General features: G+C 41.0%; 1 protein-coding gene across 5 annotated transcripts in view; it reads left to right on the forward strand.

Annotated features, from left to right (window-relative positions):
* EPS15L1 (epidermal growth factor receptor pathway substrate 15 like 1) overlaps positions 1-20,241 on the forward strand; it is a 51,107-nt gene extending 30,866 nt beyond the window's left edge. For 3 of the 5 annotated variants that reach the window (XM_074528498.1, XM_074528499.1, XM_074528497.1), the window contains 2 exons: positions 10,220-10,425; positions 14,927-20,241. In XM_074528498.1, the coding sequence (XP_074384599.1) occupies positions 10,220-10,425; positions 14,927-15,073 (353 nt within the window). In that variant the 3' untranslated portion in view covers positions 15,074-20,241. Of the gene's footprint in view, positions 1-10,219; positions 11,644-14,926 lie in introns of those variants that run through there. The other 2 variants (XM_074528501.1, XM_074528500.1) reach the window with 2 other exon arrangements.
* Positions 20,242-25,597: the final 5,356 nt, after the last annotated feature.

Here is a 25,597-nt window from a genome sequence, read left to right on the forward strand (position 1 = left end):
TTAAGATTCTCTTTAGGTTGAGGAAGATCAGCCAAGAAAAAGTTCTCAAGACTCTTCAAATGAAAATTCCCAAGAGAATGTGTGCATGTTCTTCAGTAAGGTATTAATCTCCATGAAGGTCCTAATGCACATTGGGTTTCCTTGGGCTCCCCTAGGACTTGGCTGGAGTAATTTGATGTTCACCAGGTGCTCCTGGAGAACTTGCAGGTTTCTTTGGAGAAGAGTGGAACGTTTTGGAAATTTATTGATGTTCTATGTTGAGTAATGCTGAAAAAGCACTGAAGAAATGCCAGTGCTTTGTGTAATGAGCTGTGATAAACAGAAAGCAAATAACAGTAAAGTATCTCAGCATTCTTAAATGAAGGTGAAGGATCTACATTCCACTGCACATTATTTTCTCAAGCTCCCTTAAAACATTGCTGAGTTTTATAGATTCATAAGGACATTTTATTTGCTGGCAGAGCACTGCCTGTGGTGTTCACCACTATGGAAATTCTGGTTGCTTTATATTTCTTATGCAGCTGCTCAAGCTTTATGGCACTTTGGTGTAATTAAGGATAAAAAAATATGAAAGAACTGGTAGACTGAAACCTGTCAGTTAAAATGGCTCTGGTAGGTTCTCACAGATTAAAAATTATGTTTTCTGCTGTGAGCTGCAGATTGAAATCAGTCAAGAGTTCGCCGCTAACTAGTTTCTAGGTAAAAGTTGTTGATTACAGAAAGAGAGAAACAGATTTTTTTTTTTTCTTTTTAATTTTTTTTTTTTTTAAAGCACAGGAAGTTGCTGTGTGGGTGTCAGTGATTGGGTTATAAGTAAATGCTTTGATCGTGGGACCTAGTGCTTATGCCCCACCCTTACCACTTCCTTTCAGCGCAGCCCCATGTATTCCACATTTGCGGTTATAGAAGCGCTGTTAACCAGCGAGATTAACCACTACTGACAAGCATCTGACACATTACTCTCTATGCTCTGGGCTCCTTGTCAGGCCCTGGAGTTGCTGAAGGAAGCTGCTCTGTCCAGGGAGGATGAGCAATGCTTGACCCCTCTGTCGCAGACATTTTTTCATAGAAATCCTTTCTTTCACATTTGTCCATCTTCTGGGAAGCAGAGCCCCAGAAGAAGAATGTAAACAATTGTTATCAGCTGCTGTGAAATGTAGCAGGTGTCCCTGTGATTGGCTCATCTTCCATGTGTACCATTAAAGGCCAATCACAGGAGCAGCTCAGGGACAGATTCCCTGGACACAGAACTTTGTTATTCATTCCTTCTATTCTATTCTTAGCTGAGCAGCTCTCTGCAACTTCTCTTCTTATTCTTTTTAGTATAGTTATAATGTATTATATATCTTATATGAATAAATCAAGCCTTCTGATCAAGAAACAAGATTCTCGTCCTTCTCTCACCACAGTGACCGTCTAAGGCCACTGTAATACCCCTCCTGTTAGAGCAGGTCGTGCCCTGCCTTAGTGATGCTGTGCATTAAGGGTGTGAGGAGAGGACACATTGAGCTGTGTGCTGCTGAATCTGCCTTTTGTGTGCCCTTTCAGACATGAGAGTTCCTTCCCCATCAGGTTAACCCCACAGCAGGAGTGTGTGTGACCTGGCTTCAGAGGGGACAAGGCACACCGAGTTGTAGGATACAATCAGGTCCCAGTGACACCTTGCATTGTCTTGGGTTTTAGCACTGAGTATCCCTGTAGGGAGAGGTGACACACACCCAGGTGCCAGAGAGATCATTTAGTGCCTTTAGGGCTGCTGGTGCATTCAGTGACTGATGCCCCATACCCACCACTCTGAATTCCTGCATGGAATGACAGGATGTAGTCGGTGTCACCAATGCTGGTTGGCATCCTCCAAACAAGTGGCACTGGCCCTGCTCAACTCATGATGGTCCAGGTGCACAGGGTTGCTGGAGAAGCTCACAGACGACATTTTTTGCCATCAAGAAGTTCGGATGAATGTGATTCTGCCTTCATCCTGATAACAGGAGGGATGGATGAGGCGCCCAAATTTCAGGATGCATGGAGAACCCTAGGGTAGGTTCAGAATGGTTTCTCATGCAAAAGTCACCCAGAAACCTCCAAAGTGGCACCCTCAGTGTTTCCATCACTGTGCTGGCAGCATTCTTACCTTTAAAATCCTTCCCATTCAAACCATTCTGGGGTCCTGTGATATTAGTGGAAGAGCCTTCACCACAGAGCAGTGTGAAACCTTCAACCTTTCCTAAATTCTTACTCCTTGCTTATAATGGTTTTCACCTTTTTAACTATGAAAGAATAAAAGTCCTAAAAACACAGGAAGAAAATATACTTTCCAATTGCAGTGTGCTGCTTTCTTACAATGATTATTTAATAAACACAATTATTTTAAGAATTTTTATTGTTAAAATAAATTTTAGCTTGTGTAAATGTTATCATTTATATTGTTATCGTATATGAGTGAATAATACAGGTAGTGAATAATTTATTAATAGTGAACTTTTAAAATGCTAATGAACTTTAAAAATTGAGTTTTTCTTTGGGGCATCAATATGTAAATAGCAGAAAAATACGGTGTCACTTGGAATGTATAGAATCTCAGATCATTAAAGGGACATTAAAGATCATCCAGCTCTAACCCCCCTGCCTTGGGCAGCAACACCTTCCACTAGACCAGGTTGTTCCAATTCCAGGGATGAGGAGTCCACAGCCACTCTGAGTAAATTTAAAAGAATAGCATATTGAATTCATCCTATATAAGAAAAATAAATTAGTGGAGTTCCTTAGCTGCTGTTTGAAATATAGGTGTTAAAATAAATTCTATTGGTAAATTACTATTCCACACTGCACATGGGGAGTTTGTCAAAAAGCTTCAGCTTTGTTTAGTGATCCATTTTTTTTTTTGTAGCTCTGGTCTATGATGGTAACTGAATATTGGCTTTTCAGAGGTTAGTGGTTAACACCTCTGTATTAACCTTTTTGAGTTAAGGGCTTCAGTTTTGTTCTCACAGTGTTTTTATTCCTTCCTATGGTTTTGAAATGTTAAAATACTGAAAAAATATAGGGGACAGTAGCTTGCCTTGGGTTAGGAAGCATGACTGACCCCTCAGAGACACCTGGTTCTGTGGAGCTCCAAACCTTGGTGCAAACACAAAGGTTTGCAGAGTGTTTGAGTGACTGGAAATTATTACAAAATAATAGTAATGATGTTGCTGATCATAAATTTAATCAATCAAGGTGTTAGGGTTCAGTATTTCACTAAATCACTGATTACAAGACTGCTAGATGCATTTTGCTGTCCTACAAAAAAAGACAGAAAAGGCTGATTCAAGCAAAATCTGGCTGATAAACTCCTGGCTTTTCATCTTGCCAGCTTGCTGATAAATGATATCTGAACATGTAGGTAGCTTAAAAAAATGAAAAGGGGTCAGGGGTTTAAGATCTTAACAGGTCTTCAGGATGTTAATATTGTGTTTATTGAACCAATCTGCAAGCTTACAGCTGTGCTGAATGTTGTAATCCATCACCTACAGAAACACAAACTCCCTAATTTGGGGTGGCCATCCTTTGCCTGCCCTTTGAAGTGTGGTTGCAGAAGGTTGGCAGCCTCAGAGAAGCTAGAAGAGCAAGGAAAATAATTTGTTCTGTTCCTGTGGTGCAGGCAGCTTGCAAGGGAAATTGCAGATGGATTTGGCCACTCCAGTGCACACAGTTGTGGAGGGATCTAAAAGAGCTTTTCTGGTGGCACTTTGACCTCAAGGCTTCAGTGATTAGATACCCAGATAATCACACATATCCAGATGTGTTCCAGATTTCCCTGGACCAAGATTGTCCAAATGAAAGTTTTAGATTTTTTTGGGGGTGTCTTTTGTACCCCTGGGACCATTTCAGAGGCCTCTTGCTCCTCCTGTGTGTGAGCAGCTGCTGACCCAGCTCAGTGTTTGTGCAGCTTCTGCTGCTCCCTTCCTTTGTGTTTGATGCTTCCTCCTCCTTCATGCCAACGATAAATATAGTTCTTTTTTGTATGTGTCACTTCTCTAAATTAAAGGCATTTTATGGTTTGGCTGTTTTTTGCAATTTTAGACTTATTTCTCAGCTTTAAGGCAGCCCAAGAGCACTGGCAGTGCACATTGACCTTGTGTTGACACTTCCAGTGAGGTAAAGAAGGCTTAGATCTTTATTACTTTTTGAGTTGGACATATAAATGGGTTTTAGTAGTTTGTTTGCCTAAGATGTGTCTTCAGTGTCCCAGCTAGATAAAAATTCAGACTTTACAATTGGTTCAGTGTCTTCCTTATAAATACAGGCCAAAGTCTGAATGTTCCCGTGTAAATATTTGCTCTGTGTATTTAGTCAGATAAATTTTAAAAGAAAGAAGCCATGTTAGGTATAATGGATGTAATCAGGAGTTAGGAACAAGAGAAAGGATTGTGTTAATCAGAAAAAAAAATAATGTCATATAATTTCCTCGATTTAGTTTAGATTTAACTGTAAATTATGTGGATTTATTGAAGTTGTGGGTATCAGTCATTTGATCTAGAGCAGTGTATAGAGTTCTGTTCTTTACTCATGAGATGACAGGAGTGCTGGGATGTTTATTTGTGCATGATGCCACACACCTGTGAGTTATTCACAAGTACCCTGGTGCCTGTTTACCTTTATTTTTTTCCCCTCACCTGTAGCCAAGAGTGACAAAATCAGCCTCGAAGTTGTGACTGGCAGGAAAAGTTTTTTTTGTTTTTCATGATTTCTAGAAGACCTGACAGTTACATTAGAGAGCACAGGCATCCCTTGTTGTGTAGGATAAATGATAAATGAGTCATGGGTGGAGCACCTGCCTGGCCACAAGCTAAAAATTCCATTCACGCTTTGATTCTCTTGTTTATGCTGGCCTCTCAGAGTAAAGATATTTCAGTACTGATGGTTGAAAGAGCTTGTCCAGAAGCTGTTTCAGGGCAGATTGTTGGGCTGAGCACTGTAACGATTTCTCACCTTTCAAGAAGTTTGTAGGTTGCCAGAATGTTTCTCTCTTAAACAGAAGTTTTCGGTGAACTCAAGGTGCAGACTTTGCAAATACCAAGCAAAAACAGTTCTGAGGGGGTTTTGCAAGGGAAAACCTCTCCCTTCTGTTACAAAAAACATGTTGTGATTTTTTGCAAACAACATCATCAAATAGTTGAGTTTGCAGTAGCCCCTGTTAAAGACAAAGACCTCCAAGTATTCTGTGGAAAAATTAGTTTAATGTAATTAACCTTCAGGCAAAGTTTGAAACTAGTAATAATTTTTTCTGTGAGTTCAGTTTCTGAAGAATTTAGCCTGCATCACTGGAGGAGCTGGATAACCTTAACAGGATGGTGGAAACCATGCTGAGTAAGTTAAATTTGATAAACTGCCAAGAGAAAAATGTGCTGGGAGGCACCTGAGGCTTCTTCTGCCATGTGAAAGAACAGGAGGGGTGGAAGTCCTGGGGTTGTGTGCTCAGGTATAATCACATGTATGGACTTACCTTGTCACTCCTTTGCTCTGCAACACAACTCTGACTCCTTAAAGGCTTTTTTACAGTTTAGAAAATATCCTGGAAATGAGCTCTTGTTCATGAAAGTTTAAAGTTGTGTCATTTCCACTCTCTCCTGTTTGCCCATGAGCTTGATCCATCCAGGCTTCAAAGCCAGGGAAAATGCTGCTTCTCACCATTTAGCAAGATCCTCTTGTAAGCAGAAAGTCAGGCCCAGTATTGAAACATAAAATATTGAGACAGTTCTAAATATTTCACTTAGTTGTCAATACCTTGTAATTCAATAAGACGAATTTTGTGTTTGCATCCTACCAGTGAGGTTATATTTGCTTTGAAATACAGATCTCAGCCCTCCAAACTCAAGTTTGCTGTGGGGTATGAAATTAGATAAGCCCTTTGTATGGGTGGAGTTCACTCTAAGTAACAGCACTTGCTGTGGTAAACCATTTTGTTCATCATCTCTTTTTGCTGAAGTGAGTCCTCGGTGTGGTTTGGGTGCACCACTTGGGTAACTGCTGAAACTGCTGTGGTTTCAGAATAGGACCTGTTTTGCTTTTTTCTGAACTTCTTTTCCCCTGAAAGTATTAGCAGAAAAATCAAGTAAGGGTTACAACTGTTTGCCTGCCATACCTCAGAACGATGAGCAGAGTCCTGTACAAATGCAACATTTTCCAGCAAATGGAAGATTCATGCAGCCTCAGTTATGACTCTATTTTGCAGTATTGCAGTTTTACCAATGTCCATCAGTAGAGGTGGTAACTCAGACTCTGGTTTGGGTACTTTTGCTTGATGTTGTGGAAAGCCCATACCCACATTCTTGACACACTAAACATGGGACTGCAGAAATCTTTGTGTAGTTAAGATGGGACGCTTTTTTTGTAAATCAGCAAAGACATCAGAAAGATAATGCTGCTGGTGTTGGTGTTACTAATTTGTGGTTAATAAATGAGTAAATTTGAACAGCTAACTGGACCAAACAAAGTTCTGCCAGGCCTCAAAACCAAATTTGCAGAGTGTGGCAGGATAATGTGAGCTGTGAACAACATAGAAAGGGCACTAAAAGAGAGATTTGGGCTTGGAGTTGGACTTGATGGTCATCATGGATTCCCTTGTGGTTGATGTATTCAGAGTAGGTGCTGCCCTTAAAATTGCTCTGCAAAAATAAGTCTGATTGCATAAGGGTTTCCCTCTCACTTTTTTTTTTTTAAATAGAAAAATTACCACCCTATTCTACTCTTTAACATCTAAAACTCTGAAGAAAATGGCACTCAGTGTGTAAAATGAAAGCTTTCAATATCATTAGCAGTAACTCTCATTGTATGGTGACATTTCCTCTACAACAAAGTGATTCTTTGTGATCTTTTGTGAAGATGAAGCACAAGAAACCCTGATGCTCTGTGCAGGTTCAAAACCACCCAGGGTTTGTGCAAAAGCCTTAAACAGGCCACCCAGAAAAACCAGTCTTGCTGAACAAATACGTTGCAAACGCAGCATTTGTGTTAACAGTCACCAATTCCACAAAGTGGTTTCGCTAGCAGAAGATTTAACCTAAGACAAAAAGCAGCTTAAAATGGGTCAGTTTTACCTCCATCAATCCAAATTGGTTTTGGGCAATACAGGGTGAGGTATGAGGGGGAATTTCCTTGCTGGTAAATGCCAATAGAGGGTGGGGAAATAACCTATAAGGCTCTTGTTTTGCCTTGACCAAAAGTTGGAAATGCAGATACTTTAATTCTCTATGTAATTCTACAAGGCCAGTTTGGATGGAGCTTGGAGCAACCCAATCTAGTAGAAAGTGTCCCTGCCCATGGCAGGGGGTTAAAACTGGATGAACTTTAAGGTACCTTCCCATCCAAACCATTCTGAAATTCTATGACTCCAATTTAAAACAAGTTTAAATAAGTTGCTCTTTTCTGTGGAGCATTACATCCAAAATGCTGAGCTGCTCATCCCTTGCACGTCCCCTGGCATGGGATGGCTGTGGCAGTGGTGAGGTCTGGTCTCTTCCAACTCAGGATGTTCTATGAATGTTCTAAGTTCCCTGGGCAGTCTGGAGTATCCTTAAGTTTTTAAAATGTTGTGGATTTTCTGTTGTGAATCTCTTTTGGTCCAGTCTAAATCCATTCACCTTTTTCCTGATGCAAGACTTGCAGGACTGCGATCAAGTTCCCCTCAAACACTGTCAGGACTGAACAAATCCAGTTCTATCTCCTACTGCACGTGCCTTGTTTTCCATGTTTCTGTCTGTCTGCTTGTTCAGCTGGGGACTTGCTTGCTTCCCACTTTGCATGCAGCTCGGTGCCTGCCAGTGGTGCAAATATTGCACCTGAGTGTGACGTTGGCACTGCACTGATGAGAGTCTGTGTGATTCCCTCTGCTCCATGTAAACCTGATTTCCTCAGCTCCGTGTGAACCTGATTCCCTCAGTTCTGGGATACCAAATTCCCTCAGTTCCACGTAAACCTGATTCCTTCAGCTCCACGTAAACCTGATTCCCTCAGTTCCCTGGATACCCAATTCCCTCAGTTCCACGTAAACCTGATTCCCTCAGTTCTTGGGATACCAAATTCTGTCTGTTCCATGTAAACCTGATTCCCTCAGTTCCTGGGATGCCAAATTCCCTCAGCTCCATGTAAACCTGATTCCCTCAGTTCTGGGATACCCAATTCCCTCAGCTCCTTGTAAACCTGATTCCCTCAGTTCTTGGGATACCAAATTCTCTCTGTTCCATGTAAATCTGATTCCCTCAGTTCTGGGATACCAAATTCTGTCAGTTCCATGTAAACCTGATTCCTTCAGCTCCATGTAAACCTGATTCCCTCAGTTCCCTGGATACCCAGTTCCCTCAGTTCCACGTAAACCTGACTCCCTCAGTTCTTGGGATACCAAATTCTGTCAGTTCCATGTAAACCTGATTCCCTCAGTTCCCTGGATACCCATTTCCTTCAGCTCCATGTAAACCTGATTCCCTCAGTTCTGGGATACCAAATTCCCTCAGTTCCACGTAAACCTGATTCCTTCAATTCCATGTAAATCTGATTCCCTCAGTTCCCTGGATACCCAATTCCCTCAGTTCCACGTAAACCTGATTACCTCAGTTCTTGGGATACCAAATTCTGTCAGCTCCATGTAAACCTGATTCCCTCAGTTCTGGGATACCTGATTCCCTCAGTTCCCTGGATACCCATTTCCCTCAGCTCCTTGTAAACCTGATTCCCTCAGATCTGGGATACCCAATTCCTTCAGCTCCATGTAAACCTGATTCCCTCAGTTCTTGGGTTACCAAATTCTGTCAGCTCCATGTAAACCTGATTTCCTCAGCTCCCTGGATACCCAATTCCCTCAGTTCCATGTAAGCCTGATTCCTTCAGCTCCGTGTAAACCTGATTCCCTCAGTTCTTGGGATACGAAATTCCCTCAGTTCCCTGTAAACCTCATTCCCTCAGCTTCATGTTAACCTGATTCGCTCAGTTCTGGAACACCCAATTTCCTCAGCTCCATGTAAGCCTGATTCCCTCAGTTCCTGGGATCCCAAATTCCCTCAGTTCCACGTAAACCTGATTCCTTCAATTCCACATAAACCTGATTCCCTCAGCTCCCTGGATTCCCAATTCCCTCAGCCCCCTGCCCACACGTGCCTCTGACTTTGGGGAGTAGAGGCCAGCTGAGTACAAGGGAGGATGGATTTTGGCTTTTGGCTTTGGGCTGGCCCTGGGGCAGCAGAGACTGAGCTGGGATTTACTGGATAGGTCATTTATTCAGTGCAAGTTTGCTGATCTTTATTTCCCTTTGATAAAAGTGTTTCCACACATCTGAGCATATATTCTGAAATTAATGAGCACGTACCTACCAAAGCTCCCAGGCTAGGACTTAGATGTGCCAAGAACACTCTGAAATTTGGGGTTTGATTCCATTTCTCTGTGCTTTCCTAGTATGTATCTCACAATGGGAATGAATTATAAGATTCCTATTGAATTACAGTTCAAATAATCGGATGTTTCAAAGCAGCTCTATTGCTACAAATAATGTATGAAATTCAGGTTTTTATGCAGAAAGTTGTACGTATTGTAACAAATTAAGTATATACATAATATTTATGAGCATACACAATAATTCCTGTGATGTCATTTGTTGTTGGGGTGGAATATAAGAACAGTCACCTGCAAAAGGTGGGTTGTGGAGCAAACACCCCAGAAAGAGGTGAATTTGCCTCCTTTTCTTTGTGTACATGGTGGTAGAAGGATGAACCAATTCCAGGAAAAAAGCAGAATGCAGGCATTCTGTAAAGTGACAGCTAAGTTACTCTTTAATCCTATTTAACCTTACTTATCTTTAGAGATACATAGTTTTTAAGTTTGTCTTCTATATAATATCAAGCTTAAACTTAAAATATCTCTAATCCTGGAAAATCAAAGTCATGCTTGTCAATTTTTTTCTGACCAAATGTCTTTATATTGGGTTTCATCATTTAAAATCTTGATGGTATTAATATTTTGGTATGTATAAATAGATAAATCCACTTAAATAAAACAACTGTTTTAGATGATTTGCACTGAGAAATGAATACCATTAAATTGGGTTAAATTTTCACCCACCCCAGGAAGGATGGATGATGCTTAAGTGTATCAGTACAATTTCCTATTTCAGGGCTTTGCATTGTCCATGGTAAGTAACTTCTCTTTTTCTCCTTTTGTTTTTGTTTTTTTGTTTTCCTAAACTTTCCAGGTAAAAGTACTCCTGTCAGCCACCTTGGGTCTGCAGATTTTCCCAAGCCCCATGATCCATTCCAGCCATTTGGGGCTGACAGCAGTGACCTGTTTCAAAGTAAAAAGGGGTTTGGGGACCCATTTAGTGGAAAAGATCCATTTGCTCCCTCCTCTTCAAGTAAAACTTCTAAAGACTCTTCCTTGGGGTTTGCAGACTTCAGCTCTGTAAGTTAAGTTCCTTGTCTCTGAGCAAACCACTTTCTGCTCTGCTTGCAGCAATCTCTGTTGGGTTTTTTGTCTTACCTGCAAACCTACTGTTCCCTGGCTTCTGTCTCTCAGTACCTTCATGCTGTCCTCATTGTTTTTGTATTAATATTTCTGTAATAAAAAGGCGTTATTTCAATAAAAAAGAAGTTTTCCTACTAAATTTTCAAGGGTTTACTTGCATTTTAAATTATTTTAGTACAGTGTGCCTTTACTCTCCAATTCTTTGTAGCAGAATCTGTGTATTGTTTTTTGTTGCATGGAGGCTATTTTGTAAATGGATTTTTGGGAGCCAATGATGTAAAGACTCAAAGCCAATTGATATTGAACATTTCTCTAGCAATTTCACCATATCCTGAGAAGCAAATCCTTGAAGAGAAAGTTTCTGATAAGTACTTGTAACTGTTTGTGGAGAAAATTCTGACATTTGCTGTATATGATGGAGTGTGGTCAATAGAGAGACACAAGAAATTGAGACAGAAATTGAAAATTTAGCTGTTGAATTTTGTTCCTGTTACTGATGTTGTAGAAAAGACAGAGAAAACGGAATGGTTTTGTAGAACCAAGGTAGAAGGGTCCACACTGCACTCCAGAAAGCAAAGCCAGGTCCCCATTAAACATTCCATTAAAAATGCTGGGGTTCCCACAGCCTGGCTTTGGTTTTAGTGCTGGAATTGGGAATAACTGTGAGTGCAGTGTGGTTCTTGTTGCTTCCATGAGTGGATGGGATCTGTTCCATCCACAGCCTCAGGCTTCTTCCTCCTTTCACATGTTTTTTGTTTCCTCACGTTGCCACGCAGTAAAATCCAATTTATTCTATTCCTTAACTCTGCTGGACACAGGGCAGTGCTCAGCAAGGGGAGATATTTAAGCTGAATCTTTCAGGTTGTTTCTTTTTAATGTTTTGGGTTTTTCTTTTTTTTTCCTAGTTATTATTTAATATTAAATGTGTATCACTTTTCCTATTTGATATTGTTAGCTGAGGTCATCTGTGCAGACTTTAGTTGGCCTCAGGGCTTTAATTTATCACTTTTGGAACGTCCAAGTTCGAGATTTGTTGTATGTTTGACCACAGCTAGTTGGATTTGCACAGTTAAATTCTGATTGTATACAAACTGGTGACATTCTTAATAAAAATAAGACACAAAACCTGCTTTATCTGAAGTTTCTTCAACAACATCTAATTTCTTCCTGCAATCAAAGGCAAATGATGGAATGACTCTCACCCAGTTATCATCTTAATTTCCAGACTCTCTTTCTTAAAACGTGGTTTCCTCTGAGTGATTGTATCAAATGATGAACCAAAATCTCTGATCCCAATCCTGGTGGGTGCTCCAGGGTCAAATTTGCTGTGCCATCACGTTCTCAGCTCAGATTAACTTTAGAAGATAAGGAAGAAGTAGGAAAAATGAGATAATGAGCAGCAGCCGCTTAATAATTCCTGTTAAATGGCATTTCATCAAATGAAATCAATTTAAAATCAGTTTTCTGAATTAATTTCTCCTCCTGTAGGAAAAATAAAAAGAAATGTTGACTGAATTTGGCTGAAAAGACAGATTTGATCCCCTTTCTCCTCAGTTCATGGTTTTTTTTTCCTTTTCTATGACACAATTATGCTGCTACACTTGACAATTCCTAATCCTTCTGGACAGTATTTGAAATGTGCCAGTCACCTTGAAATGATTGAGAATATTGAGCTTCTCTTTGCCTCATGGTTGGGAAACTTTGTTCATAGTGGAAACGAAAATCAGTTTTTCTTACAGAAGGTTTTTGACACCTACTTTGAATCCATGGGATCTGAGAACAAAATCGTGTAGAACTGAATAATCAAACAACCTGATTTTTAATTGAAATCCTTTTACTGTTCCAAGAAAGAACATGAGAACCTTCATTACATTTTAGTAGGAAAAATCTGCTGCTTTTTTGACACACTGGCAAATCCATGCAGCCACAGTTTATGTATATTTTCATTGCATCCTTAACTTTGTTGCTGTCATTAAATATGATTCATTGGAACAAAACACTCTTTTGGTAGCTCAGATTTCAGGTATTTCTGGGTTCCAGCTGCAGTTTACAGAGCAAGAAAAACCTTTTTTTTTTTTTAATTTTTGCCAAGAAACAGAACACTTAGCACTAAGCTGGAAATCCAGTACACACAAATCAGTGGAGTTTTTGTGATTTGATTATTCTTGCTACAGTTGATTTAATCTATGCCTTGGGTCTGACTGTACATCTGAAAAAGAAATGGAAAGGAAGGATTTAATGTAATTACACATGTGACACATATTTATAGACTTGCTGAAACCTGGACATATGCAAAAAATTGTTATTGTGTTAAATTACCTGTAAATTACCTTTTTACAGACAATCTGTAGCATTAATGAACTGTTCTGTATTTATTTCACTGCTCAATGGTGAGAGTTATCTCCTGAAAATTGAACTTTGTGCCAACCACTTGTAATAAGGCACATCCAGATTTGTTTCCAATGAATCACTTGCCTATTTTTTCCTTTTTCTTTTTCCACTCGGCCCTTTTAACTGCAAAAATATAACTTGTGTCCAATAAACAAGTTATAACTGGGACTCTCATAAACTTTGGAAGCCTTATCCTAGAATGGAAGCCATAGCAGTAAAACTTGAAAAAACATGAAAAAAATAAATCCCAAATAGTTTGACCAAAATGTCTTATATTTCTGAAAATAGTAACCACTCATTTTCCATCCCAGCTGCTGGATCTGCCTCAATTCCTGGACTAAGCAGAGAATTCCTGCTTCCATTTGTATCTGTCTTTACCTTGAAAAAAAAATAATCTATTTTAAATCTTAATGAGCTTTTTAATTTATATTATATATATATATATATATATATATATATATATATATATATATATATATAAATTATATATAATTTAATAATCATTATTTAAATGAGGAGTGTAGAAAGATCTCTCAATTTTAAAATTAAAACCTCAAAAGGTGTTACACTTCTATTTCAGTAACATCAAATGCAAAGATTCTCATCTGAATTTTTATAGCAATGAAAGCAGAGATACTGCAGGAAGAAAAGTGGGGTTTTTTTGCATCAAATCATCTCTAAAGTCATAATGGGAGAAAAAGAATGAAGAATGATGGGCATCCAGAGGCATGATTAAATTATGAGCAAATGAGAATTGGGTTTGGGTTAAAAGAAATTCAAATAGGCGGATTTATTTCAAAAGATATAAAAAATAGAAAGTACAGATACACTGCGGAGTGGAGGAGGAGGCTGGGGTGGGACCTTGGCAGTGTTTGTGCAGCTGGGCAGGGTTTAGCACTGAAATTTGAATTTTAGCCCTCAATTCAATATTTCAGGTTGGCCTAGGTAGGTGTCTCAGAGTCACTGTGTCCTGGGCCACAGGGAATTTCTGCAGAATTCAGCCAACTGGAATTTTTCTCCTCAAAAACCCCCTCAAATAATATGTTTTCCTGCACACACACAGAAAAAAAAAAATAATCCCCAAAACAAAACCCAAAAAGCAGATTTTAGAAGTGAGCTTTAATGCAAACATTTGCATGCAGCTGTTCCCATCCTCCTCCTCCTCAGCAAATGCTAAAATTAGCTGGGAACAGATTATATTTGAGTTAGAAATTGCTATGATTTCAATGAAATAATTCAGATTTTGTTCAAAAAGTTCAAACAAGCAAACTTTACATCCTTCAGTGGTAAATACTGGAATATCAGTTTGGACAAGTTCTGCTGCGTTGCACTTGTGTTTGGGGGAGCCCAAACAGGTTTAGGAGCTGAATGGTATAAAATGTGATATTTTCTTCGTGTTCTCTGCTGGAGTAAATTGGATTCTCTCACATTATTTTTTATTGGCAAAACTCTGTGTATTTTATGAAGAGCAGCAGAAGCACTTTGGGTAATTTTTGATTTGGTGATGAAAATGGAAATGAAAATCCCACATGTCAGCAGTGTCCAAAATCACTCCTCAAACCCTTCCTTTTAGCAGAAACTACCACAATAAAACTCTCTGTTGTGCACAAGAATAAATAACTATTAGCTTTACCAGCTATTTATTCTTTAAAATGGTTGTAGTTGCTGTGCTTCCAAACCATTAACTTCCTTTTTTTTGTGCTTCTGGAGGGTTTTTTTTGGGCAGTTTTCATACCCAGCTGAGCCACAGATGCAGACTTGCATCCCTTGTGGGTTAATTTCCAGGTGGGTAACTAAGGAAATAAACTAAGGAAGGAAAAGAAAGAGGAATTAAGGAAATAAATCAAAGGAGGAAGAAATTAAGGAAATAAAGGATGAATTGAAGACACCAGCGAGTGAATTTCTGTGTCAATCTAGAACTGCCCTGAGACAGCCTGGTGTAGTCGAGCTGCATATCCAATAACTCTGATTCTTTGTGGTTTTTTTGCATAATTTCTTCGAGCCGGTTGGTGACTTTATTAATTCATTTTCCATTTTGGTTTTGCAGTTTGGAAATGAGGAGCAGCAGCTGGCCTGGGCGAAGAGAGAGAGTGAGAAAGCAGAGCAGGAGAGACTGGCTCGGCTGAGGAGACAGGAGCAGGAAGACCTTGAGTTGGCCATTGCACTCAGTAAGGCTGACATGCCAAACTCTTAAAGAGGGTCCTGGCCTCCACCCTCTTCAAGAGAAACCTTGGAACAAAGCTTTTATAAAAAATACTAAACCCTTGGTTTATATTTGTGAGAATGATTTAAGTCACCTTGGGATCTAAGCAGGGCTGGGCTGGCGGTGTCTGAGCCGGCTCTGTGGCTTCTCCAAGTGCATAACCTGCAGGAATCACTGTATAAGCTGTATTATATGTTCTAGATCAAATTTATTGCTTGTAAGAAATTTCATGTGTAATCCTAAGGTACTGAAGGTTTCTTTATCTGAAACACAAATGTTGCATAGAGTAAACTGCAGCTTGTGGATCTGTTTTGTTTTTTTTTTTTAATTTTATATAACCTGAATTCCACTGGGTCTTTGAGGCTGCAGTATGGATTTAAAAGAAAATGTCAGAAAAAGAGAATATTTATAGAATTAGCTTTCACTTGTTAAATTTATTTAATAATTCATGGCAGGCTAATCAGTACTTCTGCATCATCTATGTCAAAGCATAAATTCATTGGTATTTTTATCCAGAAGTTGTGGCTTTTGCAAAAGAATCTGACAATTGATAGATGATGGATACAGTGAACTCTATAAAACAGTACAATTTGAAGACTCTAGAAATTAGCAGTTCTAATTTAAACTTTGTTTGCATCGAGTTTTAATAATTATATACAACTAAAAGTGGGAATTAATTCCGTAAATGGGATAAATAATTTAGCAGTTAAATTATGAAGTAAAAATTTGCTTTGGTGTAAGCAAACAGGATTGCAAGGTGGCGACACACATTTGGGTGCTGCTTTGATGTGACATCAAGAAATGAAGGGGTGGAAAAGTTGCCATGTTTGAGGAGCACTCACTGTACCCTCATTTACTCCTCACTGTACCCTCATTTACTCCTCGTTGTACCCCCATTTACTCCTCATTGCACCCTCATTTACTCCTCGTTGTACCCTCATTTACTCCTCGTTGTACCCTCATTTACTCCTCATTGTACCCTCATTTACTCCTGGGACAGTCTCTACCTCTGCTTCTTCAATTCCACCTCTTTGGGGCTTACAGATCAAGCAGCTTTAGCTGAAATGAAGCCAAGTTAAATCAGATTTTAGTTGCCAAATGCACATTCACGCATCAGTTCTGGCAGCACTGCCTGGGCTGGCTCTAAAATTCAGTTTGCAGGACTCAGACCAGGTAGGAGCAGGTTTTACATGCACTGAATGCTTCCACCTGGAAAACACAACACAGAATGTTGATGTGTCATAGAAAAAATAAGTCTGTGAATTTAATTTGCTTCCTAGAAATGCCTTTTCTGATTACAGGAATTCTAAAACTTCAGTTGTGTTTGCCTTGGAATTTTCTGTCTGGTAGAGTAGGGGTCTAGCACAGCATTTTAAAATGTCCTCAGTCTCCTTTCCTGCCCTTTGTTCTCTGGGAATACAAAAGCTTTACATTCTTACTGATGTGGCCCTTGTCTTACAACATTTTCTCTTTTTTTTTAATGTGATATTCCTTCATCATCTTCAATGCATTTCTATTTTTTATGTCCTTGCTTCCTTCCTTTTATTTTCGTACTGCAATGATAGTGCCTGCTCAGTGAATGAAATCAGTCTTTCCCTGCTCAGGTGGGATTTGCCTTATCCTGGATGCTTTCCTGACACAGAGGAGTCAGGCTGGATCTTTTTTAGCTTTCAGCTCTGAAATGCAGCCAGGACATTTGTGGCATTTGCAGCCTCAGGCTCTGGTGGGGAGGTGGGTGTGCAGACACACACGTCTGTTCCTGTTTGGGATGTTCCTGTCTGTGTCTCCTGTGCTAATGGTACTACAAATAATGTAAAAAGATTTATTTCTAATACCAAAACCAACCATATAATGGTCTTTAATATTGTCCTTTAATGAGCCCTTTGGGATGCAATAGAAGCTATTTCTAATTTTGAAGATCCTGATTTGATATCCCTTCCCATTGCAATAATTTTTCTCTTAATATATGTTTGATCAAACATACTAAAACACAAAATATTCTCCCTTCTGTTGGTGTATAGAACTTGAAATCTCTGAGAGCTAACTTGTCTTTAGGTAACATGATAAAACTTTTGCTGTGAAAGAGCAATTTTCAAAAGCCAGATTGGCTGCAAGATTCTCAGTGCAGTTCTGCAGACTGTACCCATGTGTAAGATCCTCCTGTGCACTTGGACCCGAGTCCTTGTGCTGTCTCTTCTGCTACAATAAAATTTAGAAAATAATACCAGTTCTGGATGGGATGATGCCACTCCAGTGGGACAGGTGGAGGACTAAAGAGCTTGATGCATTTTTGAAGTTCTGTTCCATAACAAGACTTTCTGCTGCTTTGTCAGAGCCCTGGAACACTGAATTTATAATGCTTCTAGGCCAATGAAATGATGTTTTCAAGATGTCCAGCAGGGAGACAGAAATGTGAATTAATCCAGCATTCTGTATAGTGTTAGGGCTTGTTTTTGTATTTCCTTTTTGACTCTTCCTCATGTTTGCTTGGACAGTAACTGCAGATCAACCAATGAACGGGGACAGAACCCAATAAATATATTGTCTATGCACAGTATTAGATTTAGGAACCTTACATTTACTGAAACACTCTTGACTCAAAATGTTGTCACTGCAGTAGAAGAAAACCTAGCTGTGATTTCTCACTTTGTATTTAATACAGTTTTCCATATAAAAAAAAGGAAGATTCCCCACATTCTTTCCCTGTGCTGTAACTCAGTGTTTGTACAATACCTGCACTTGCTCTTTGAAGCAAAACTTCATTGCAAGACATTGCTCTTCTTCCTCCAGACCAGTGGAAATTAAAGCACAAACAGGCCTGTTGCTATTTGGGCAGAGAAAATACATACAATGTAAGATATGGAAAATGTGAATAACCCCCAGTGCATATACAGTGTACAGTGAGATCCATATTATTTGTGTCTATGTGTATATATACATATATATATATATATATATATTGTATAATGTAATCATAGTGTGTGTATATACATGTCCACATGCTATGTCCAGTATATAGTTCCTTGTGCTGTACATAAAATATGTATATACAGTGAATATGTAGAATATGCATATATATTCTATATATTAAAGCTTGTGTGGATGTATGAATTCTGTAACCACAGATGGATACAGAATTGAATCTTTACAGAAATTCAGATTAGCTCATGGCTCTGAGAGTTTCAAAGTCCTGGTTAAAGAAAAGAGGAGAAATTATTTCTAATCAATTTGTATCAAGATTTCTTTCATTGACATGAAAAACTGTGTTCATTAGCTGTGCCAGGTGTAAGAGAACCTTGGCAGAAAGTAGTAATTATCTGCACTGGATGTAATTTCACATTCTTTGTAGTTTTTAAAGTATCTGTTTGGAATGTAGGTTCAGCTGCTGATCTTGCATGTCATCTTTCTTCTCTGGGTGGAGGCAGGGAGTTTTCTTCTATTCTTGCTCATAGTTTCCCTCTTCCCTCTTTCCTTTCTTTTCCTTTTGAAAAAATCCTTTGTGGGGAGCTGTTCCCATACCCACACCCCAAACAGTCACAGGCAAAGGTGGAAAACATGTTTTTCTTGCTTCATTCCAGTTAGATTGGTTGCACATAATTTGTTGTCATCTGGATTCCAGTTCTGTGTTTCCTCCATTTCCACCTAAGTTTTTGTATCAGGAGGAACAAATATCCCTTGCATAGAGAGGAAAGAGTGGGGGTGATTCTTCTTTTACTTAGATGAATTATTGGAATCTGTGGTACATTCAGTGATCAGAGTTTGGCAGGGTTTTATGGTGGCACACATGTTTTATATGGAATATATGCTACTGGATGGACTCATGGAAATCCCTGGATTGCACAGCAGTTAAACAGGACAGACAGACAGACAGACAGACAATTATTCACATTGAACCTGCCCACGCTGACAGGGCACATAGGGCACAGATACTGAATTAGCACATTGCCCCTCACAGAACTCTGTGTTCACATTTGCCTTCAGTGCTTTCCCTGAGTTACCTTCAAACCTCCCAGTCACCCTGCCATAAAAACAGATGCTCATAAAAGTCAGACTTCCACAATAATGCTGTAAGAAATATTTTTATATGGGCAACTTTTTCTTCATGGCACCTCTGCCCTGTGAGGGTCATCAGTCCTTCCTGTATCTTGTTCCATGTACTGTGCTCTCAAAGCCTAGGAAGTTCCAAGCTGTGTCTGTGCAAGCCTTTTTATTTTTAATTCCCATCTGTGAAACCTGTTGGCACTATTGTAGAAATCGTTTTGTCATCTTATGCTCAAGGATAGCACACACTTTTCTTGAATTCTTCTTATAATCCTTTTGGGGTTACTATTTCTTCTTTAGTGTTTCTCCATTGAGAAGAATATTTGTTCTGTACAACCGTGGCCCAAGGAGTTTTGGTCCAAGTAGAATTGTTGCTTTCCCCTGTGTAAGAGTTTGATTTCTCCTTTCTTCTGTATTTTTTCCTCCCTCTCAGGAATTTCATTTCTGCTTAATCCTCGTTTAGAGCTGGAACTCTGTTGATGTGAATTGATCTCTGCTGTTAATGATCTAATTCAATTATCTTCCTATACTAGTGGAACAGCCAGGTTTTTGGTTCTGTATTTGGTTTTATATTGCATCTGTGTAGACTTCACAACAACCATCTTTTCTTAGAGAGGAATTTGCTTGGAGTATGATGGAATCATAGAAGATTTATTTTTAGAGCAAATATGTTAACTATAATTCATTGACACACCTGTTTGATCAGTTGATATACTGCTCTTTTTACTTGAAAGTTTTATAAATAAAGGCTAATTTGTTATAAAGTGGAATTTTCATTTTTCCAACTTCTGCCTCTCCCTTTAAATTTCCAAGGAAAGCTCCTAGTGACTGTGGTTCCTTCTGCTGTTGCAAGTGCAGAGTGCTCTTCTGGTGTCCCTTTTAATAAATCATTCTTCAGCCTGATCTGAAAAGGTGGGAACACAAAGTGGAAACTGCAGTGTTGACCTAAATCTGACTAATATCTCCAAATATGTACATTATTGTGGTTATATTTATCTTTCAAATGTTATAACAAATTGTAAGGTATTTTAATTTTAACCCATCTCATGTGTTATATTGTTTAATATAATAAGAGAAATGTTATTGTTTAATATAATAAATGAAAGTTACTTTTTGGAGCTCTGAGATTTCAGCACTCTTTCTTTACTTTTTTTTTTTTTTTTGTCTACAGTTTCACAAATTTTTCTGTTCAATTGTGAATCTTGCTTTGAGGAGCAGCTCTGTTCTCTGCACTGAAATGTTTTTCCTGTTGGCTGCACTGTTTTCCCTCCTTGTCCTGCCCTTTCTTTCTTGTCCCAGCCAGATTTAGGCTGAGCAGATCAGTCTCAAATCCAAATCCACACCTGCCCAAGCAGCAATTCTGGATGTCCTGGCAATTTGCACTGGGAGTGGCTGAGGAGATCACGGAGACAACCTTTGGCTGGCTGGAAAAGCACACCTCACCCCTGGGCTATTCCATTTACTCACTTTGACTCATTCTTCTCCCTGCTTTCTGCTGTTCTCACCTGCTCAGTCAGCAGCAGCTTTCCCTGCAATATTTTTGGTGCATTCACATTTTGGAGGGTTTGAGTGCAGTGTGTCACAGATGGACACAATCCCTACCCAGTTTTCATCATTTCATGCTTCTCATCTCTCATAAAACCATGAGCCCGCTCTCCATGTGCTGCTCCCACTCGAGTTTCTGGGGTCTGGCACACACAGCACTCTCATCTTTGTGCTTTGCCAAATTCTTTCCTTATCTGGGCTTTATCTGAAAGGACATCCCTGTACCCAGCATGGCCTAAGAGCCCCTTCCCTGGGAAGGACAGAAAAGCATCACCATTCTGTTCAGGATGTGGAAATTTCACCCTAAAGGTCTGAGCCCAACTGTGAAACCTCAAACACAGCTGTAGCATTTATTATAAATACATCCCAGGCCCAGCTCTCCCCTTGGAATTCTGTCAGGTTTATCTCTAAATTGCTGAATCTCCCATCTGCTGTACATGACTACCAGTGTAGTCACTCTGAGAACCTTTTCCCTCCTGTCTGGTTGCCTTTTATTTTTTTTTTAATGTTATCACCACAATTAAAACTTTTTATTGGTGCTGATGCAGCGTCTCGTAAAATTGCTACAGCCTTCCTAATTGGTGAAATCTCACAGGGCCCTGCCTGCAGCATACACAATGTATTTCTGCTGTTCAACTTCCCATTAAGGTCCTTGATCACAATTTTCAGAATGAAAAAGCCCTTGCTTCCACAGAAAGGACATCCAGGCATTCTGTATCCCATATTTTGCAATATAATATACATATAAAATCATTAAGATAACAAAACTCATGCTGTCATTACACAGGCTGTAAATAAGTGGTTGTTGGGATCTGAGGATATTTTTGTGTGGTTTTTTTCTCTTGTGTTTAAGCCTCTGGCTCAGTAGTTATTCACCTAATATATGAAATGTCACAGGAGATCATATCCAAAATGATATTCCAGATATTTCTTTGTGACATAAGGAGTCAGAACTCCTGGGCCCTGGCAGGGGAGCTGCTGCAGAGTTCAAAACTCTGATTTCTTCATTCTCAGCATTTAGGACATAAATTCAGAGCATTGTCCTGCACAGGCAGGACCTGGGACAGACCCAGCTGAGAGCAGCGAGGACACCCAGGAATTTTAAATTTTGTAGATGCCACCAAGTAGGTTTTGGATGCTAGCAATGGGGATGGATTTCTCCCTGCTAAATTACATGGGGTTTGGGATGAATTTTTTGCTGGTCACCATAGTGATGGCTACATGACTTTGTTGTAGTTGTTTTTTTCTAAATATAGCAAAAGAAATTGCTAGAGCTTGGGGTTCTGGCTTCAAAAATTCAATTTAAGCAAAGCCTAACAGCTACTCTGTGTTAGAGGTGCACAAAATAGCTTAAGAAACCACAGAGCTTCTACCACAGAAAACCACAGAACCACACAATCCTATAATTTGAAGAGTGGACAAACTTATTTTGGCATTCTTGTGGATGGAAGACCAAAGTTTCGAGCCAGCCAATGTTTTCAGGCAGTTTGTAAATGGCTGTGAGTAACCAAGGGCTCGCACAGGTTGAAATGCACGAGGTGAGCCATGCCCAGCCCCAAAGCTTCAGCTCTTCCGGATGTCATTAGCTGCAATACTGAATCTAAAATAACTTTCCAGAAAGGCCACGGGGTTTCTGGTCCAGCCTTCCACTTTAGGGTTAAAAAAAAAAAAAAAAGCCATTTGAAAGTGTCCTGCCTGCTGCTGTGCTGGGTGCTGGCTGTGCACGGCGTGCTGGAGAGGTGCTGGGCTGTTCCACAGGCACTGCTGCCGTGCCACCACAGGGCTGGTGGTGTGCAGCCTGATGCTGGCTGTGCTCAGAGGGCTGGGGGGCTGCTGGGCTGTTCCACAGGGTGCTGGGGTGCCCCTGGCCATGCACAAGGTGCTGGGGGGCTGCTGGGCATGCCCAGGGTGCTGGGGTGATGCTGGTGTGGTTCTGGGATGGTGCTGGGGGGCTGCTGGATATGCACAGGGTGCTGGAATTATGGTGCTGGGTATGCCCACGGTGCTGGGGGGCTGCTGGGTGTGCAAAATCTGCTGAGCTGGTGGTGCTGGGTGTGCACAGGGTGCTGGGGGGATGCCGGTGTGGTTCTGGGATGGTGCTGGGGTGCCCCTGGGCATGCACAGGGTGCTGAGGGTCTGCTGGGTATGCAAAATCTGCTGGGCTGGTGGTGTTGGGTATGCACAGGGTGCTGGGGTGATGGTGCTGGGCGTGCACATGGTGATGGGGGGCTGCTGGGTATGCACAGGGTGCTGGGGTGATGGTGCTGGGTATGCCCAGGGTGCTGGGGGGCTGCTGGGTGTGCAAAATCTGCTGAGCTGGTGGTGCTGGGCATGCACAGAGTGCTGGGGTGCTGCTGCTGGGCTCTTTCAAAGGGTGCTGGGGTGCCCCTGGGCATGCACAGGGTGCTGGGCTGGTGATGCTGGGTATGCACAGGGTGCTGGGGGGCTGCTGGGTGTGCAAAATCTGCTGAGCTGGTGGTGCTGGGTATGCACAGGGTGCTAAGGTGGTGCTGGGATGGTGCTGAGCATGCACAATCTGCTGGGGTGATGCTGGTGTGGTGCTGGGATGGTGCTGGGATGGTGTTTGGTATGCACAGTGTGCTGAGGTGTTGCTGAGGTGCTGCTGGGCTGTTTCACCAGTGCTGGTGTGGTGCTGGATTGGTGCTGGTGTGGTGCTGGGCTGTGTCACCGGTGCTGGATTGGTTCTGGATTGGTGCTGAGTGAGCACAGGGTGCTGGGGTAGTGCTGGTGTGGTGCTGGGCTGTTTCACCAATGCTGGTGTGGTGCTAGATTGGTGCTGGGATGGTGTTGGGTATGCACAGGGTGCTGGATTGATGCTGGATTGGTGCTGGTGTGGTGCTGGGCCGTGTCACCAGTGTTGGATCGGTTCTGGATTGGTTCTGGATTGGTGCTGGGTATGCACAGGGTGTTGGATTGGTTCTGGATTGGTTCTGGATTGGTTCTGGATTGGTTCTGGATTGGTTCTGGATTGATGCTGGGTATGCACAGGGTGCTGGATTGGTGCTGGGGTGGTGCTGGATGCACACAGGGCACTGTGGCACCTTCAAGACCCAAAAGGGGACCGAGCCACACAGCCCTGCAGCAGCTGGACCCGGCCCTGCTCTGGGCTGGTTCAGAATTACAGTTCTGACAGTGAGGTCCCATCTCAGAGGACTTCTACTGACTCTTCTCAAGTCAGTGCGTGAGGAAAAACCATTTTTAGCAGAGTGAAACAACGCTCTGAAACTCCACGTGGAATAATCCAATTCTGAGCAGTGACTGGTTCCTGAGTTTGGCAATATTCACCTCCCTTTTCACTGGGATCATTGTGCAGGATTTTCTCATTTCTGCACTTAACCTGCTCTAACTCACCTCACAATCCATCTTACAACAACAGGGAGCCCATGGCTGTGGTATCTTATATTAATATGTGTGAAAACCTTGTTTTCAATGGACTCTACATTTCCTTCCATTAGGTTTAACTACAACTTCTGTAGTTTTTTCCTTTCCATGGTATGTTAAAATCAAATCCTCAATATTTCCTCCCATTAGGTTCAACTACAACATCTGTAGTTTTTTCCTTTCCCTGGTATGTTCAAATCAAATCCACAATAGCTGCAGATTGTGGTCACTGGATGCTGCCTGGGAGGCAGACGGTTAATTAGAACAAAATTACTTAAGAGATGACAACCTGATGGTCAGTTATTAGAAGATGTGGAGCATTAGTGGTTTCCTGCTGACTAGGGGAGGCTGGGTAGATCACTGGAATTACAGCATATCTTTGGATGTACTCATTTAAAACAATTAAAGAAAGGAAAAAAAAAAAAAAAAAAAAAAAGAGTTGCAAATTACTCATAATAGAATGTGAGAAGAATGAGATCAGCATCTCTTTTTTCTCCACTACAAGATGATCTCAAGATTCAAGAACAGGCAGTTTCCTGTAAAGACCACACAGCTATTATCACAAATGCCCTCCCTTAAACAATGACAAGAAAGTTTCTTGTGAACTTTTATTAGTGCTTTGTCCCCCCATCCCTTCCAGCATTCAGAGGACTGACTTTATATATTTTTATATGTATGTTATATTTATGTAGAGGATTCCTGTGCTCTATTTTCAGTCGAGTCACCAATCTGAACACTCAGAGAGCATCACTTCTCATCGGGGTCTGAGCACTACTTGGCAACACAAAAATCTGCCTGATAGCAGATATCAGCTGTCTTATCTGAAGAGGTTTTAGTGAGCAGGAGCAGAGGTGGAAACCCTCCCAGGGAGACTCTCACCTGCAGCAAAGGCAGATTTGGGTGCTGTCATTCTGAGGCGCTGGAGGAGGAGAAGCACCCAATGGGTGCTGCAGAGGAGCCACATGAGAGGTTTTTAAGGGTTGGTGATTTTATTTCTGCACAAAGCAGCACACAAAGCCTTCGTGCCCCTCACTCACAGCTGCAGCTGCTCTGGAATCACAGAGCCCCAGAGTGGTTTGGGTTGGAAGGGAGCCCCAAGTCCCTCCTGTTCCACCCCTGCCATGGGCAGGGACACCTCCCACTGGATCAGGATGCTCCAAACCCCGTCCAAGCTGGCTTTGAGCATTTCCAGGGATGAAACAGTGACAATTTCTCTGGGAATTCTATTCCAGTCCCTCACCCCCCTCACAGGGAAGAATTTTTTCCCAATGTCCCATCTAACCCTGCTCTCTGGCCGTGTGAAGACATTCCCTGTGTCCTGTCACTTAAATCCTGTCTAAAGTCCCTCTCCAGCTCTCTTGGAGCCCTTTTGAGCACTGGAAGGGGCTCTGAGCTCTCCTTGGAGCATTTTCTTCTCCAGGCTGAGGATTTGGAAGGGGAGAAAACCGATCAGACCAGCCAGAGGACAGGAGAGGGCTGGGGACCAGCAGAGCCAGATAACTGTGCTGTGATATTGTGATGCTTCAA

Source organism: Zonotrichia albicollis, chromosome 29 (genome assembly GCF_047830755.1).
Source record: "Zonotrichia albicollis isolate bZonAlb1 chromosome 29, bZonAlb1.hap1, whole genome shotgun sequence".
Classification (NCBI taxonomy): domain Eukaryota; kingdom Metazoa; phylum Chordata; class Aves; order Passeriformes; family Passerellidae; genus Zonotrichia; species Zonotrichia albicollis.